The 19,202-nt window shown below is 39.6% G+C and overlaps 1 protein-coding gene across 1 annotated transcript in view; it reads right to left on the bottom strand.

The window, feature by feature from the left end:
- Positions 1 to 5,212: 5,212 nt before the first annotated feature.
- Positions 5,213 to 19,202, bottom strand: part of PCOLCE2 (procollagen C-endopeptidase enhancer 2) — a 61,697-nt gene continuing 47,707 nt past the window's right edge. Inside the window, exons 6-9 of the mRNA XM_060640912.3 lie at positions 14,230 to 14,384; positions 10,351 to 10,434; positions 8,091 to 8,258; positions 5,213 to 5,790 (exon numbers count right to left, since the gene is read on the bottom strand). Of these exons, the coding sequence (XP_060496895.2) occupies positions 5,660 to 5,790; positions 8,091 to 8,258; positions 10,351 to 10,434; positions 14,230 to 14,384 (538 nt within the window). The 3' untranslated portion in view covers positions 5,213 to 5,659. The remainder of the gene's footprint in view (positions 5,791 to 8,090; positions 8,259 to 10,350; positions 10,435 to 14,229; positions 14,385 to 19,202) is intronic.

Here is a 19,202-nt window from a genome sequence, read left to right as displayed (position 1 = left end):
TCTCCCCCTCTCACTCTGTCTGTCTCTCTCTCAAAAGTAAATAAACATTAGAAAAAAAAAAAAAAAGAATTGACCTGTGTTTAACTCCAGCTTAATTTACCTAGTAATCTGATATTACAGCATGTCAACTATGTTGCTAGACAAATTTATGTGTGGTATAAATGAACCCTGGTTGGTAAATTGCATTGGATTATGAGGAACTATAATTGAACTATAAATACCTGATAGGGGACCTGCAGCTTTAGGTCTTCCTGAGCATGTAACTCTTACAAGGAGGCATGTCCTCTGAGGTGTCTGGAAGCTATGCCTATGGAGTTCATACAAGAGATACTGGTTTCTGAGGAGATATGAGCTTTAAGTTGGAGTGTCTGCACCCGCCTTACGTGAGTCAAGTCTCCTGGCATCTGAGACATTATCTAGGAAGGCCAAAGAAAAGAGCTCGTGTGAACTGGTTGTGTGAACTGCTGCCAGAATGCTGCACAGGCTCCTAAAGTAGAAAGTCTGACCCTGTCCTGTTAAGCTCTGATCCTTGTGCTATAGCTTTTTGGGGATCCTGACAGTGAGAAAGGCCTGTGGTTCTCTTAGGAGTCTGCATGTTTAGTTGCACCTAAATCTCTCTAGTTGGCATAGCAGATCTATTAGCGCAGTGAAGTGTGAACATTGATTCCCTAATGGTAAATCGAGCACGTGTTTCTGGGGATAAACCCAACTTGATTGTGTTCTGTTTTGTTTGTTGGATTTTGTCTGATAATTATTTTCTTTTTGCACCTATGTTCGTAAGTAAAATCAGACTGGATCCTATGTTTGCTCAAGTTTTGGTATTAAGATTATACCAATTTCATAAAAAGAATCGCTATCTGTGACTTCTTTATTTATATTCTGGAATAGTATATGTGAGATTGGCAGTATTTGTCCCTTGGATGTTTGGTATACTTTCTAAGTAAAACTATCTGGACCCAGGGTTTTATTTGAATAAAGAGTTATAGTTACTATTTGGATTTCTTTAATGGTTCTAGGACAATTTTGGCATTCTGTTTCTACTTGAGTGAGTTAAGTAACCTCCCCCCTTTAGAAGTTTGTCCACTTCATCTAAGTTTTCAAATATATTTACATGAAGTGGTTCATAAGACCCTTTTGTTACCTTTTAAGATTCTATAACATCAGCAGAAATTTTTATTCCTAAATTGTTTTCTTGTTCTTTTTACTTCTTTTCTTGCTTAATCTTGTAAGAATTTTGTCAATTACTAGTCATTTTGGAGAATCCATTTTTGGCTGTTAATTTTATGTATTTATGATTACCGTTTTACTCAATTTCTGTTCTTCCTTCTACCTTTTAAAAGTTTAGTCTGTTCTTGTTTTACTAACGTCCTAACGTGTGTCATTCACAAATTATTTTTCACCCTTTTATAATGTAAACATTTAATTTTATAAATTTTAAAGTGTTACTTGAAGTGTATTTTGAAGTGTTCCTCTACACATTTTTAAATTTAATGTTTCTAGGGACACCCAGGTGGCTCCGTGGGTTGAGCGTCAACTTTGGCTCAAGTCATGATCTTGTGGTTTGTGGGTTCAAGCCCCAAGTCGGGCTCAGCACAGAAGCCTGTTTCAGATCCTCTGTCCCTTTCTCTCTGCCCCTTCCTCACTTGCGCTATCTCTCTCAAAAATAAACATTTTAAAAATAATTTAGTATTTCTACTATTGTTCAGTTTTTAATACTTAATACTTTCCATTATAATTTCCTTTTTATTATAAGTTATTTAAAAGCACATTTCTCAATTTCCAATATCAGGTTTTTTTTCTTGTTTTCCTATTGTTTACTTTTGTTATTAATTTCTAACTATTCATTATTTTTGGAGAAGGATGTCCATATGATACTTATGCTTTGAAATTTGTTGAGATTTGTTATTTTTTTTTAGTGTTTATTTTTGAAAGAAAAACAGGGCGTGAGTGCGGGGAGGGGTGGAGAGAAAGGAAGACACAGAATCCGAAACAGGCTCCAGGCTCTTGACTGAACCACCCAGGCACCCCAGTACATTTGTTTCTGTCATCACATTTTGTGATATTTTCCCTGATTTCATTTTAATGTCTTGCCTTCTTTTCTCTGCTAGTTTAAAAATTTCAAACTATGTAGTCTCTTATAGTTGCCATAGATATATTTTTTTAATATTTAAAATATTTAATATTAACAGAGCATGACCAGGGGAGGGCAGAGAGAGAGGGAGGCACAGAATCTGAATCAGGCTCCAGGCTCTGAGCTGTCAGCACAGAGCCCAACGTGGGGCTGGAACTCAGGTACCTCGAGATCATGACCTGAGCGGAAGTCGGATGCTTAACTGCCACCCAGGCGCCCCTCCCTAGATGTTTTAATATAAAGGCTTAAGTTCTCAAAGTTCTAAAAGTAGTATTTTTATCCTTCTCTCTCTCAATATAAGGGCCTTAGAATACTTAGGGCAAGCTCCCTCACTGCCACACACTTCTTTAAATGTTTGTTTTCTACTTGAAGATTTTTTTTGCAAATTTGTTTGCACGTATATAAATATGTCCATGAATTCAAGCAATAGGAGTTTCTGGCAATATTACTTAATTTGCATTAGAACTAATCTGAGCCTGGCTGGCTCAGTCATTTAAGTGTCTGATTCTTGATTTCAGCTCAGGTCATGATCTCAGTTTGTGAGATTGAGCCCCTAGTTGGTCTCCTCACTGATAGCACGGAGCCTGCTTGGGATTCTCTGTCTCCCTGTCTCTCTGCCTCTCTCTCTGCCTCTCTCTTTCTCTCTCTTCTGAGCACTCTCTCTCTCTCTCTCTCAAAAGAAATAAATATTACAGAAAAAAAAAAAATTACTGGGGCACCTGGGTGGCTCAGTTGGTTAAGTCTCCAACTCTTGGTTTCAGCTCAAGTCATGATCTTGCAGCTTTGTGAGTTCGAGCCCTGTACTGACAGTGCAGAGCCTGCTTGGGATTCTCTTTCCCCTTCTTTCTGCCCCTCCCCCCACTCTGCTGTCTGTCTCTCTCAAAAATAAATAAACTTTAAAAAAAGCACTAATCTGTAGCTGTTCTATTATAAGGCTTTTCTTTAAAGAAGATTTCTATTATTAGTTTATTTCATTTCAGCAGTCTGGAAGGTATAATGGGAGCCCAGTAGCACTTTCCTACAGAAAGAAAAAAAGAAGATAAATGTCTTCAACTAAGGTTAACCTTTGAGTAAGGTAAGTAATGTAACAGAATTTAAGATTTGGGAACTTTGCAAGATTCATATATTTTTGTTATAGGAATTGAATTGAATTCAAAGGATGAAAATTAAGCTAGCAAGACCCCCTGAAACACAGCAGAGGATCTGGAAATGTTTTATGATGTATTAGTATGATCACCAATTTGTTCATCATGTGTGTTTGATTCCCCAAGTACAATTAGCTAAAAACAAGAACAAAATACAGTCAATTATACTTTAAAAAGAAATAAAATTTTAAAAAGAAAGAACCCCTAAGAAAGAAATAATTCCTAGAAGTCATCTAGTCTAACTCCTTCAACTCATAACTGAAGAAACTCCACTTTAGTCAAAATAAGTGATTTATTGAAGAAAGAAATTAAGAAATGGTTTTTGGACCAAAAAGAGCATTGCCACTATTCAGCTTATCTGTTTTGAATAATTTAATTAGAAGACAAACCAGTGCCATACATTATTAACCACTATTTCCCTAAACAGTTGAAAGTCTTGTTTCAGAGATGTCAATGATTTAAATAGTTCAGATTACTTTTCCCAGTTTTTACCTCACTGTGACTCAAGCACCCACTTGGAAACCAATGAAAGTCTTCCTAAAGGTTAACGCAAGTGGCTGATAGCTGCACACATGTTGCCTGTTGCCTATAATGCACCAATTAGAAGAGATGAAGGAGAAAAAAGACTAAAATCTTTTTTTTTTTAAAGTAATCTCTACACTCAATGTGGGGCTCAAGCTCATATCCCTGAAATCAAGAGTGGCATGTTCTAGTGACTGAGCCAACCAGGTGCCTCAAAATACTAAAATCTTTAGTAATCACTTTCACGTCTCATAACATGCATTCTTGAAAGGAAGTCACTTGCCTTGAGAAGGTTAGAGTCAATTAGACTTCTATAGTTACATCCTGGCTGGGCATAGCCGTGAAGTCCTGATGATTGTGAGGGCCTTTCTAAAAGATGGCACTGGCCAGTGAAGTTAACCACTGACTCCTGTAGTTCACCCACTTTCTCAGCTGGTGAGTTCTCTGGTACTGATGGGCAGCCCAGTGGGAGAGGTTAAGGAATGATTCCTGATCCCACAAGCAGCCCACATTCACTGCTTGCTTATGCTTGCCCAGCTACCAAAACAGAGGGATTCTTCCTTTTGAAATTCTTTTTTTTTTTTTTTTTTTGCCTTTTGAATGTCTGGTCACCTGTAGGGTTGGGAATTATTGTTTTTACCCAAAAGAATATTTTCCTTATTTCTAAAACTTTGGTTGTACCATGAGAGACCTTGTGATCCAAGTCTTGGTTCATCCCTGATGTTCGTTCTACCTTCTTCAGACAGCGATGGTTTGTCCCCTCTTTCGCAGCTCCTGGCCAGCAACCTCCTAAGGGTTGGTTGGCAGAGCTGTTGCAGATACAGCTGCATTTCAAACATCTGGGTGCAAACGAGGGGAGTCCTTTCAAGGCTCTTTCACTACTGAAGGAAAACAGATTTTTTTTAAAAGCAATAGCAGAAAGCATCCGAGTTGATATACCCTGATCCAGTTGCCTGGGGATGAACAGGACAGGAGCACCGGGCTCACTTCTAATTTCAAGTCCTATCAAACGACCAAAGACTAGGAAACCAAAGACCAAATGCTGCAAAGTCAGAATAAGAGGGTGTTCCTCTGGGGTAGAGAGGGCCTCTTCTAGAGCAGTGAGGGCACTGGGTTGGAGTCAGGACTCCTAAGCTTGGTTGCCAGCTCTTTCTCTTGGAAGATGTGTGCTCTAGACAAGTCACCAAATATACCCGAGCTTCAATTTTCTGTTACAAAATGAAGGAGTTGCACTGGATTCCTGAGGGACACCATTCTAACACTGTCTGGTTCTACAGAGAATTATAGTCCACTTACATTATCCATCTTGTCCCTGAAGTTCTTAGAATGCTCTTTCAGCAAAGTGTGAATTGATACCAAACTGATTATGTAAAAAGCAAGGAATATTCTATAAAAACAACTTTAATGGCTGTGATAGAATCATTTAAAATATTTTATTAAGCATTGATTTAAAAAATGCAAGAGAAGAATATAACACCTCAGAGCAAATGCTTGAAGGTAAAACAAATATCACTATAAATATTGCACTTATAAAATCTCTTTTTTACATCTTCACACAACTCATTTCTAAAATATCCTTTTACAGAGATGTATAAATAAACTGCTTCCAAACTGTCAACGCTCAATACATTCAGTTTCCTATCACCGTGCTAAGTCTGCAGGTTTTCAATCGTGTATCTGCTCCTCTCTGTGCAGGCAAAGAACTTCCATCTGTGATATCGGAGGTCTCAGACCTACATCATGTGAAGAATAAATCTTTCTGAATGCTCAATGTTTAATATAAGATTTTTGTTCTACTGAGAAAAATACAGATCTTTCAAAGGCAATGACAGAATGCAGCTTAAACTGACACAGTTCACTGTTAACATTGCTTATTTTTCAAGGCATCCAGGAGCTTCTGATTCTTGGTCTTGAACATCATGATAAAGCTGTTTGGCATGATTTTGCCTCGCCCATCTTCACCCACTTGGCCCATAATAATGTAGTTTAGACCTAAAAAAAAAAAATATGTATATATATATATATATATATATATATATATATATATATAATTTTTTTCTCTATGTGTACCGTTTCGATACAATTTAGACTATAACTTACATCTAGATAAAATGATCTGGAAATGGTATAATTAATTATACATTTGTTCTATCTAGGATAAAATCAGGTATAAGCCTCTCAGAAAAAAAAATCTAAACTCCAGTAAGGAACGTGTTCCAGCTCTGCCAACACTAGAAAGACGGAAGGGAATGATGAGGCCCAGCCATGTCCTGCTCTGCAGGGCTGTGGGTCTGAGGTATTTACTGAATATGCGCTGTGTTCATGTGAAAGGCTGTCCTTCCTCAAGGGGCCTCGGTGCTCCCTGACATGCCATCCTCAGATGGCCTGTCATTATCCCATAATGACTCTAGATTTCCCAAGCATTTGGCAACTAATGATCCACGGTCTTATGTTCCTGTTGTCGACTTGAGCTTTTTTCAATATCTCAAGTATTTGTACTATGTAAGTTTCCTGAGGGCATAGTTGCATCATATATTTCTTTGCATTCTTATAGTTCCTTACAACAAATAGGTACTAAGAAGTACTTCTATCCGTTATACGGTTTTTTGTATTACAGTGTATCTGGCTAAGTTAGGTCTAGACTGGGCCCTAAGCTGAGGTATGTTGGATTCAACTCTGAAGATTTATACTGCCTGAGAAAAAATGTCATAAAGGCAGAGTGTATTACCGCCTCCTTTATTCTCCCTCTTCGCCTGTATGTCTTAAGAGAAATACGTGTGTCCTTTTTCTCTTGCATAATCTTCCTTTGTGGGCTAACATTGTCCTCATAGTGGTCTTGAGCCTGTGAAGGCTTGGAGGGCTGGGCAGGTGGATGCCACCTCAAGGCCAGACTGTTAGCATCATTATGAGACCTTACGGTAAGTGTCTACATGTACATTATCTGATGTTCCTGCAGTTCTGGGAAGAAGTGTTAATCTTTTACAGAGCCTTTGCGATTCCCTCTGAAGGATCCATGTGAAGCCGTGAGCCTCCAGACTTTTCTGAACAACCTGAATTGTTAAAGTGGATATTCTCTCTTCATTTCTATTGTGTGTGTGTATGGGGGGGAAGGGATTGGTTTGGTTTAGTTGTGGGGGAGGTTTGTAACAAGATTGAGGAAACACATCAGCTAAGATTGGAGACAGAAATCTTGGTATACCACACAGTGGATACCAGACATGATTACCATTCCAAAGAGAGAGATCTATCTATATGTGCTGTTTATGGAAAGGTGTCTATAGATCATGAGGTGGGGTGGGGGGGGGAGTGGTAGTCGAACAGGTATAGCATGACTTCATTTGTCTAAGTGTGTACTTGCATGCTTTCTGTAGACAGAAACTTTCTAGAGGGAACTTTTCATGGTACCTCTGGGAAAAGGGAAAGGGCTTCACTTTTTATTTTATATCCTTCTCTATTTACCTAAACTTTAAAAAAAACATAGAACATTCATTACTTTTATAAGTTAAAGAACTCGTTAAAAAAAAATCATTTGCTCCTTGCCTCTGGCTCTGGACTTTTTCCATTAAAAAAAATTTTTTTTAATGCTTATTTATTTTGAGAGAGAGAGAGAGAGAGAGAGAGAGAGAGAGAGACTGAGCATGAGCGGGGAGGGGCAGAGGGAGACACAGAATCTTAAGCAGTCTCCAGGCTCTGAGCTGTCAGCCCAGAGCCCGATGCAGGACATGAGCCAAAGTCAGACGCTCAACCAACTGAGCCACCCAGGCGCCCCGGACTTTTTTCATTTTTTAACTTTCCTTTTTCCATAATTTCCCTTAAACTCATTTCCATGTGTGGATTTAATGAACCTATATCTGCAAATGATTCCCAAATCTTTAATTCTAGCCCATATATACCTCTCTCTTCTGAACTTCAGCTCTGAATTTCTTGTTCCTTGATGGATATTTTCCTCTAAACATAGTATTAGCACCTTAAGTGCAATAATTGAAAATCTCTTTCCCCTGAACCGCTCCTTCTGTGTCTGTTCCCTATTGATCCAACCTCAAATGCTTCTTGGACTCATTCATCATTTCCACTATCTCATCTTCTGTCACATGTTACAAGAACTGGGCTTAGAGCCCAATTCTGCCGGACTCCTAAGGCCTTCCTTCTACACCAGAAGTGGACAACACATTAGCCTTGATTTTACTTCCCCAGTCATGGCAGGGGAAGATCCACGACTTGCTCAGACTCTCTCTCGTTTCCTTCTCTGTCCCTGAGCTTCCCTAAAGAAAGACTAATGTTTTCCTCCTTACCTCTTCTGAGGAGAGGGCACTGCTTGCAGACCACGATGACCTTGGCACTCATGTTCTTGCCAGCCTGCTGAATTGCCAGATTTCCCTCTTTATAGATGTTGATGATCGAGACTGTGGCATGCAAACTTCCACCTCGGGTGACAGTTGTGATAACAGTGCCAGCCAGTACTGCAGAAGGAAACATTTAGATATATTATGACAGGGAAAGCAAAAATGTAAGCAGAACTGAAAATAATTTTACGTTCTTCTAAGCTTCAGATAGGAAACATTTTAATGTTCAAGAGAAAGCCCTAATAGAGCTATCGATGTGATTCTGCACATGTGTCACCAAAATTCAGGTTGAAGAAAAGAGGCCATGGAGCTGGAATGTTAGCCGGGTTGTTAGGTGTTGATGCCTAGGAGAGAAACCTAATTCCTGCTGCAATGCACTCTGCTGCTGAGAGGGGCTCTCTGCACTGTTTTATCCAACATGGGGATCATTTACCAAATAAGGCATAGGCTTATGAACCTTTACCTATGAATACTCAATTAAGACTTTGAATCTTTAGAGGTAATACCGTACTAAGCAGTTGCATGGTAGGGGTTTGAGCTACAAAGATCTGGGTCTTTGTGTCTGTGTGGTTGAGTGCCTACCTTTCTGTGTCTTTCCCCTCACCCCTCTCTTCAACTGTCCTCTCTCCTTGAACTTTGGTTCATCCCATGGGTCCCCATCTCTAATTATCAGTATCTGTTTCTGGGTCTTTCATATTCTTTCTTATCCACCTTGTTTATTTCATTTAACAAATCAAAGTATACAGCTGAGGTATAACAAAACATTTTCTTGCTTATAAACAAAAACACCTAACAAAATTCAGTTGCTTTTCATTATGTAACTCACTCTTTATTCCACGGTGATATAAGAGGAAAGAGTCTCACTCTGGAGGCACAGAAGGAAAGATGCTGTTTCTCAAAGGCATGATTTTGGCATTTTGTGGGTGACAATTCCATGTGGTGTAGGACTTGGCACTGAGAGACTGTTTTATGAGCCCTGTCCCTCCGCAGAAAAACCAGTAGCACCCCCCCCCCCCCCCCCCCCCAGTTATTGTGCCAAAACTGCTCCTTGGGGAGTGTTAGCAATGCAGGCTGAGAACCAATGGGCCACTGGTGTGAGTAGTTGGTCATTTTGCCACAGAAGAGAGTCACAATGGAACAAATCAAAGTTTGGACTTGGCTGACATGTTCTCAGGATAAAGTGAGAAGCTGCTGCTCATGTAGTGTGCAAAGTTCAGAATTCTTATTATGCCTTACTTTGATTCCTGGTGATAATTGTTAAATCTATAGCCAAGTGAAATCTAGTGGCTCCAAAGGATATAGAGGGGGAGATTTCCTTAAGCACCTCCCACCGAAGACTAACCTGGATGTGACAGCAATTTGTTTTCATTTTCATGCCTGTTATTTGAATTGCAGCATGCAAACTCCAGTAAGATCTAGGGCCCTAGATTCTTCAGTGCCTTCACACCCTCAATTAGAACAGTTTGTCTGGACTGTAGACAGTTACCATTTAAAAGGCACAGAAAAAGCAAGCCTCTTTTGGGAGACTCTCTGTTGTGGGTGTAACCTATTTAGGCTTTAGCAACTTCCTTTTCCTGATAAGACTTTTCTTAAATGTTCCTTTAAAAAATAACCAACATAATTAAATTTGGTATCTCTTGCTCTTAAGTGGTTTTTACAATTGGAAAAAGCTCTGAGAAATTCTAAGTCATTAGATAATACCTCCTCAGTTCCAATTTGTAAGCATTTCCAAATAGATTTCAGATTCCCAAGTTTCAATTTAGTACTCTGGAAGAACACTCAGAGGAAATACGTGAATTTCTTCTGAGAAAGGCCAGCCTGGATATGTTTCTAATTTACTTAAGTGGAATTACGGATGTGTGAAAAAATATTCCATGAAAAATATGTGAGGAAAAAAAGTATACAGGGTTTTTCAGGAATACTGAGCCAGCCAGAATACACAGAGTAGCAGTATCCTATTCCAAGAGTCAAATTATTAAGTTTATGTGAAAAAAAGCATATTTTCTGTATACATATTTTTCTCAGTTGTGAAATCTAATACTTTGAACAACACTAGCCAACTATACCTTAGTGAACAGGAAAACATTTTCATGGGTGAATGGGGAGTGTAACTAACCCTTTACCATCACATTCAGGGCAATTCCTTTGAGACTAAGCATGCAGTCTCAAGTTTCTGATTAAAGAGAAAAGGCCCGATTTTATTTCTTACCAAAGTTACTGGAACAATAATTGCTCTCCAGAGTCCCCGTCCGTCTACACTTTTGTTGACACAGGGCCACGGTGGGTTTTAAAGCTTAATTCAAAGAAGAAAGACATTAAGATTCAGGAAAATGAATTCAATTGCCATTGGTGTTTAGACCTGAATCTACTTAAAATTCCTATTTATTTCCCTGAGCCATCAATCCATCATTGCAATGGAGTAATTACATTCAAAAGAAATTCTTTATGGTACTAACTACTGTTCTCATTTCCTCAGGGTAACTCAATACTCTCTGCTGAATTTGGAACCAGAGATCAAAGATAACCCACATTTTGCCCTCTTTTCTTCCTTCTTTATACATAACACTAACCAAAAATAGATATAGCTTCCTTGCACCCTGCTTAGAAAAACCCAGTGCAAAAAATATGAACTCAGAAAATGTAGGTTAATTCTTCACTTTACAAAAGGAATCCAATGGTGCTCCCCCTGAGGATGGAGGGAGTTTTCTTGGTGCCTTTAAAATAGGCACCTGCCCAAATGTGGGTAGTACAAGGTTTTAGAAACTGTGTAAAGTGTATTATACCTGTAATGAGCTGCAATCCATCACTATACATCTATTTTGAGTCTGCCATTGCCTATAAGCATTTAAGAACTGGGAAGTAGACTAATTTAAAAATAAAAGTAGATACACAGAGTAGTTCTCCAGCAAAGGTGATTCCTCCCCTTGGGTGATGTTTCGCAATGTCTAGAAATATTTTTTGTCACAACTAGGGGCTGCTACTGGCATCTAGTGGGAGATACAAGGGATGCTGTTAAATATCCTACAATAAACAGGGCAGCCCCCAACAGCAAAGAATTATCTGGCCCAAAATGTAAATATTGCCAAGGTGGAGAAACTGTGGGTTACCAAAATGAAAATATTTAATTCCCATTATTATCAATAAAAATGTTTCCAAAATATTTGCTAATTATTCACTTATATGTGGCAATATGCTAGGAAGAACTAAACAAAACAGCTATAACAGAATTGTACTTGTTGGGCAAGAATTTGCAGCTGTAACACTGCCCTTCTAATATGTTTCTGTGAACTCTTCTCTGAATTTATTATTGATTTACTCTTACTTTGTACCCATACTTAACTCCAAAAAGGATCTCAAGTGGATCACAGTATTAAAATATGTACAATTTAATGTTAAAATACATAGAATAGCATGTGTGTGTATGTGTATACTTTTTTTTTAAGGCAAAGAGTTCAGAAAACATTTAGAGGGAACACTGCTCCAGAAGTTGGGGACCTAAATTTACCTAATTACTGGAGTCAAAAAGTAGTGGTGCTAGTGTTTCTCCCTCTCTGATGAAAGAGCATCCTTTCAGTGGACACTGGAAACCAGCTCTTTTAAATCCCAGAATGTCAATCTGGAAGCTGAGTGGCAGTCCCACCCTGCTCCTTCTCCTCCTTCAGTAGATCCCTGCTCTCCTGCCTTTAAGTCATCACTAGAGCACCCTGACCCTTGTCACCTCCCTGTCTGCTCTCTACCTGCACTCCTGGCATGGCATCTGGTCCTCAGCCTTCCTCTTCAAGTGCACCTGCGACCATCTCGGTGGGTGTTCCCTCCTCCCAGTGCCACGGCTCCATCCTTCCCAGACTTTCCCTCGGCTCTGTCTCCATCACCCAGTCCCAGGTTCACACGTTCTCCCGTTAGTCTTTCATCACCAAGCTTTCAAGTTCACACATCCTAACATCCAGTGTAGATGCCTCTTGTTCCAGCTCCTATCTTTTCAGTCTCTTTTGCCAGTATATCCTTCTTTTTAAAAAGTTGAGGTTTCTAGAGACTGAATTCCAGCAGCCCTTGTCCTTTCACTTCTAACCTCTCCCTAGGTGATCTCATTTTGGATCACAGTGTCAACCACATGTATGTTGATGATTCTCAAATTTAAATCTCTTGCTGAAATCTCTTCTACAGGCCATAGATCGAATTGGACATGATTACTCCACTTGAGTGTCTCACAGACACGTCAGACCCAACACACCACAGCTTAACTTACGATTCTACCCCTAAACCCCTTTCTCTGCTTCAGTGAAAGGTCACACCTTCCCCTGAATTGTGCAAACCAGAGACTTGAGAGGCATGATTCACACCTCCCTGATCTGTCTAGTACCAATAATCACCAATTAAAGACCTGTTAATATCTTCCAACGCCCCTCGCTTGCACAACAGTCAGAATTTCTGGACTCTGTGTATTTCTGTCACAGCACAGTTCACCTGGACAACCACGAGAACCTGATTGTCTTGACCCTACTATCCATTCACCTCACAACTGGCCAGAGCTATCTTCATGAAGTGGGAATCTGATCCTGAACTTTGTTTAAATCCATCAACAGTTGCCCCCACACTTAGGATAAAATACCAAAATACTTAGAAGCATAAGGAGAGAGGTGGTAGGGCCTAAAGATGGAACTAGAAAGAGAAGCTAGGTACAAAGAGTTCATGAAGGGTCTTATATATGTCATGAAGGAGTCTGGCTCCTGGGCTGCCCGATATGGTAGCCACTTGCCACATGAGGCTTCTTAAAAATCATTAAATTAAAATTTAATTCCTCAGTATCACTAGCCACATTTCAAGGGTTCAATAGTGGCTACCCTATTGGATAGCACAGGTGTAGACAATGAATTCAGGTGGGAGACATGGTCTGCTTTGTGTGTGTGGTGGGAGGCATGCAGTGGGGAGGTAAGATAGAGGAACTCAAAGATGACTTAAGAGTGTGGCTACTGATGCTGTGGACCCTGCTTGGGAAAACAGGCGGAGAAGCAGATTTGATGCACAAAATAGTGTAATAAAAACAAGTTGAGTTTGATAGGTTTTAATTTAAATGCTTAGCAGTCAACAAAACCCTAGGAGATCATTATAAATCCAGGTTGGCAATTTCAGAGGTTTAGGACTGGAGATAAAATCTAGGGAGCCACTAGCAGCACGGTGCTGCCAGATAATTCAATGGAAAGAATAAGGACACCAGGTTCCACTGAGATGAGCTGAAGAAATGAGAAACACTGCTGTAATATAGCAGTACATGTCTAGGCCACAAGGTGGCATACTTGGGGAGCACTCAGAAAAATCAGCTCTTCTACAAGTGCCTATACTCAGGTCAGCCCTACCAGGGGTGCAAGCAGAGAATGGCGGGCTATAAAAGCTGGGCTCATTTCAAACTATTTTGTATCTTAACTTCAGATCCTTCATTCCCACTTTTTTCTTTCTCTCAGATTTAGATTTTGAGATCTGAGGCCTGAAATCTCAGTGAATGGAGACTTAGTATAGGGATACACTCTTGTCTCTCCATTTCTTAGGTTATGCTCCAGACCAGTTTCCCAATTGGCTTCTATAATACCAACTTACCCCAGTTTGGGAAAAAAAAAAAGAAGTATTTTGTATAACACAGTTTAGAGTGAAGCGAGAAAAACAACAACATACACATACACAATAAAACCCAAACCAAAAAACTGGCAGATGTGAAAACAGGCAGGTATCAAGGCCCTAGAACTTTAATTTTAAATACTACAATTCTATGTAATAAAAAAAAAAAGCCATAACTTTAGAGGTACCAGAAAAGAAAAACTGGGTTTATAATGATCTGTGCCTATAATAGGGTTCCTAGTAATTTTTAAGTGGTCATAATTTTCTTACATGACTCTTAAAAATTATTAGCTTATAAACTTCTTACACCTTACACTTTTTCATTAATGGAGTTATATTATTCTTTTAGATAAGTTTTCATTTTATTTAACTTAGTTTAGTTTCAAGTATCTTTGTTTTAATTTTTTTTTTCTACTTCAAAAGAATTTTTCTTATACTCCTGAGGTGTGTGCACAAACATCAAAACAGAAAAACTTACCCGTAGTTACAGGGAATGTGGTGGTAACAGGTGGTACTGTAGTTGTAGGCAATTTCTTCGGCCTGAATTTGTAGTGACCAATAAATCCATCTGCAGTTAAACTTAAGTCTGATAAAAACTGAATGAGAAGTTCATTTCCCTCAGATACAATTGGCCTAAAAGAAGAAAAACATTAAAAATTTTTTTTAAGTGGCACCTCTCTGAATTGTAGAATCCTAGCTTTCCATTTGACAATAGATCACTACATGTTTAAAAGTAAAAGTTAAGATACTTCAAAAGGTGAAAGTCTCAATGTGCTCAGAATTAATGCTAAATAGCTAACATTTACGAGTGTTCAGATCGGCACTGTTACTCACTTTCTAACAGAATAGGCAAGTGAAGTTCAGAGAGTTCAAGTAATTTACCCAAGGCCCTACAGCTAGCATGTAGGGGAGTCAGAATTTGAACGTAGGACCAGGTGACCAAAGAGACTGTGCTAGACATTGAGACCAGTGTAAACACTGAAACTGTGGCTGGTTCTTCACAAGCACCTTAGAGTCTGGCCTGACTTGGGAACCACACAGCTTCTTTTCATTAAGACTCTGGATTTGAGCTGGCCTGGGGAGCTAGGGATGCTGGCCATAGAGAGTCAGATGGAGAAATGTCATAAATGAATTCCCATGCACTGTGAAGACACAGCCAGAGGGATCATTTTGGTGGGCTGGTCACCAGGGGATAAGAAAGCCACGTAGGGTTTAACGTGACTTCCATTTCATTTTTAATGAGAGCTCTCAGGCAGGCCTGAAATGGAAACGTTTCTGTTTTATAATCTCAATAGCAGAAGGCTGCGAAGTTGAAAGAGAAAGTGATTGCTTTGGTGGTTATGAATGACATCATTAAAGAACTCTTAATTTGAAAGCTATTTTAGGGACTTGCTGGTTAGCTGGTACTAAAGATTTAGTGGCGATAATAAGTGAGGCTCAAAAGCACTCCTAAGTCTTAGGGAATAACTATCATATAAAATAGTTTCATTTGAGCCTTCTCTATTATTATTTAAGCAATGGTTAAAAAATGCTGTTTGGCTAATTCTATTTCAAGACTATTTAATTCAGAAGTGGGAAAAACGAAACAAGTTATTTAATTGAGTTAATTAGTGGTTTGACTAAACTCTTCTTTGAGGCATCTTCTCAGCCAAACCACTTTGAAAATGGTTTTTTTTTTTTACATTTATTTATTTTTGAGAGACAGAGAGAGACAGGGTATGAGCAGGGGAGGGGCAGAGAGAGAGGGAGACACAGAATCTGAAGCAGGCTCCAGGCTCTGAGCTGTCAGCACAGAGCCCAACGTGGGGCTCTAACCCACGAACCGTGGCATCATGACCTGAGCCGAAGTCAGACGCGCAACCGACTGAGCCACCCAGGTGCCCCAGCCAAACCACTTTGTAGGCATCATGAACAGCAAATAATGGGGCAACTTAATTTTTCTTCCCACCTGTCAGCTACTTTGAGTGGGGATGGTTGGGGGTGAGGAGGTAGATCTGTACTTGACCAAACCAGTTAGAAAAACTGCAGGATCTTTTCTGTCCTGAAGGCTATTAATTACCTTCTGAGCCAAGGGATGGGATGAAGCCAAAACTGAGCTTCGTGACCTACATTTAGCATTCTGGTCACAAGAGTGACCGAGATCATTTAAATAATGCTTCTGAGAATCAAGCCTTTATCAGAAACATTCTGTCTTGCTTTTGAAAACATATTCCATTCAATAAATATAAACAATATGCATGAAACAATTCCCAGCCACAATTACAAAAAAAATATGTTAAACTTGTTTACATGATAAAATTACAAAAAGCACTTATTATATGCAGCAAAGGAAACCTTAAGACCTCATCAGGTCAGCCTTCTGGGCATGATATTATAATTATAGTGATCATCTAATGTCTTTTCTATGAACTAATCTTGGGAGCATCAAACTGGAAATTAAATTTTCTCAAGGAAGAGTATTGTAGTAACAGACATTTTTGTTATGCTGCTGCTGAGCTCTAGCATGAATGTGACAGAATCACAGTGCCATAAACGTTCTGAGGGCTACGTGTGCATCCACAAACTAATGTAACAAACCACTAGAAAGGCAAGAGGAACTCTTCCTTGGATTCATTCCATACTGGCAGATCCTGGGAAGGGATGGAAGATGCTCTTTGGTCTTACAAAGCTGGCTGCGTTCACTGTCTCTGCTTTGTCATCCCATAGTCGTCGTCGTCTTCAACCACTACAGCTAGTCAACCGCCATGTCCTGCCAATCTTGCCTAAATATTTCTTGATCCACATCCTCCTCTCCATCTCTACCATCCTTCCTCATCTCCTCATCCTTCCCCACCTCCTTGACTTTACCTGGATCTCCTGCCACAGCCTTCTAACCAGACTCTCTGCTCATGTCAAGGATGGGGATTCTAAGGCACTGGTCCCGCCATTTCCTGACTAAATGTATTTGAAAGGCTCCCCTGTCTGTAAGATGTGGAACCCAGTTCAGTGCTCCTGCCTCTCTAGGCTCCAACTCAAGGTTTGGGCTCCAGAATAGCATATGCCTCCCCTGTGTTATCTCTATTGATGGAGTGTCTTCTACTTGGAATGAGTCTGTCCTCCCTTCTGCTTATGACCAATGCCAACTCTTCCTTCAAGACTAAGCTTCAAGAGGCACAATCTCCTTCAAAAAGCTTCTCCTGACCCCACCACTTGTGCTGATTGGACCAAAGGACTCCTTGTCAGAAACGTACCTGGCATATTCCTTTGCCATTTTAACTATCCGCCTCGTTTCATCCCTCCTACCAATTATCTTTGTTTTTTATTTATTGTTGTATTCCAGCTACCTAACACAGTGCCCACCACATGGCTGAGGCTTAATGAGTGTTTCTGAACTGAATTCAATGGTGTTGATACTGCACTGAACCCGACACAGGGATGATGAAGTGATCTCACCAACCACAGCACTCCTCCTTCTCTTCAGACTTTTAACAGGGGAGAAGTCCCCCAAATAGGTTTTCTCATTTTCTGCACTGCCCCATCCCAGAAGTACTCTATGAAAAAAATATTCCTCTGGTAAAAGTGTTAGTTGGAGGACTGGCTGTCAAGCTACTCCAGACAAACTCCTCAGAAGCAAGGAGCCCCCACTTTGTGACCCCCTCCCCACCTGCATGGAGGCTATCACTATGCTGGATTCTATGTTTCTCCTTTTCTTTACCAACAGATTTACCAATAAATATGCATCACTAAGCATGCTTTTAAACTTCATATAAATTGGGGTGCCTGGGTGGCTCAGTCGGTTGAGCGTCCGACTTCGGCTCAGGTCATGATCTCACAACCCGTGAGTTCGAGCCCCGCGTTGGGCTCTGTGCTGACAGCTCGGAGCCTGGAGCCTGGAGCCTGCTTCGGATTCTGTGCCTCCCTCTCTCTCTGCCCCAACCCACTTGCATTCTGTCTCTGTCTCTCTCAAAAATAAACATTAAAAAAAAATTTATAAACTTCATATAAATGAAAGGGTATGGTGTGCATTTTTCTGTTATTTTTTTTCACACTCAGCATTATAACTGCGAGATTCATCCACTGTTTTCACTGCTGCATAGTGTGAACTATTCTCTTGTTGATAAATATTAGGCTATTTCCTCTGCCCCCCCCCCCATTACAAACTATCGCTAAGAATACTCTTGTGTATGTCTTGTGGTACACATGGGCAAAAGTAACGTTAGTGGGCACCCCAGGAGGGTAGTGTACATATTCTCTGCTAAGTCACAGGATACATGCCCATCTTCAACTTTACTAGATAATGCCAAGCTGATTTCCAAAGTTGTTGTACCAATTTACACTTTTTATAAAGATTTAGTCACTGTGCAGCTTTCTTCCTTTGGGAATGTCTTGTCATGTCTCTTGCCCATTTTTTTTTCCTGTTGTCTTTCCTTAAATAATTTTTAGAATTTCTTGATATATTCTGGACCTAGGGGTCTTTGTCAAATATGTTACAAATACCTGTTTCTGTTTTGTGCCTTCTCTTTTCCCTCTTTAAGGTGTATTTTAACGGGCAGAAATTCTCATTTAAGGTTCCAGTGCATCTGTAGTTGTGGTTCTGTGTGTATGTGTGTGTCATTCATTTTTCCCATATGAAAACAAATTGTTCCTGCCTCATTTTTCAATGAGGCCATTTTTTACCAGCTGACCTGTGGCTCTCTGCGATGTGCCCCATGTGCAGACATGTGTGGATGTGTCTGGCCTCTCTTTGGTGTTTTCATTAGTCCATTTGTCAATCTCTGTTAAAACCATATTGTCTTAAATACAACAGCTTTCTGATATGGCTCCATCATGTAAGGCAAATCCCCCTGCCAAGTTCTCCTTCAGAACCATCTTAGTTTTGCCCCCATCCCCAACTCCCTTGCAATTCCATGAACATTTCAGAATCAGGCTATCAGGTTTAATGAAAAACCAATTTTGTTATTTTTAAATGACATTGATTTTTCCTATTCACGAGAACAGTATACAGCTCTATTTACTGAGGTTTTTTTAAATACCTTTTAGTAAGGTTTTATAATTTTCTCTTTTCAGGGCTTGCACACAATTATTAGATTTATTCTTGAGTATTTTGTATTTCTGTTGCTATTAAAATAATATTAATAAACTTTTATTCAAGCTATTTAAGAAAATATATTCTTGAATAAATTGTTTCCAACAAATAAAAATATAAATCTAAAAATCATACTTTAATCTGGCAACTAAATTATATTAATAGCTTTTCTAAGTTCAAACCAATCTTGAATTCCTGGTCAAACAGCATTTTCTATACATTGTTAGATATGACTTGCTAATAGTTTTTCCATGTTTATTTATTTTTAGAGAGAGAAAGAGAGAAAGCAAGTATGCGCACATGTGGGGAGGGGCAGAGAGGGAGAGAGAATCCCAAGCAGGTTCTACACTGTCAGCACAGAGCCTGACAAGGGGCTTGATCCCACA

This window comes from Panthera onca, chromosome C2, assembly GCF_046562875.1.
Source record: "Panthera onca isolate mPanOnc1 chromosome C2, mPanOnc1 haplotype 2, whole genome shotgun sequence".
Lineage (NCBI taxonomy): Eukaryota > Metazoa > Chordata > Mammalia > Carnivora > Felidae > Panthera > Panthera onca.
The sequence above is the reverse complement of the archived record's forward strand: the minus strand, read 5'-3'. Positions and strand labels throughout refer to the sequence as shown.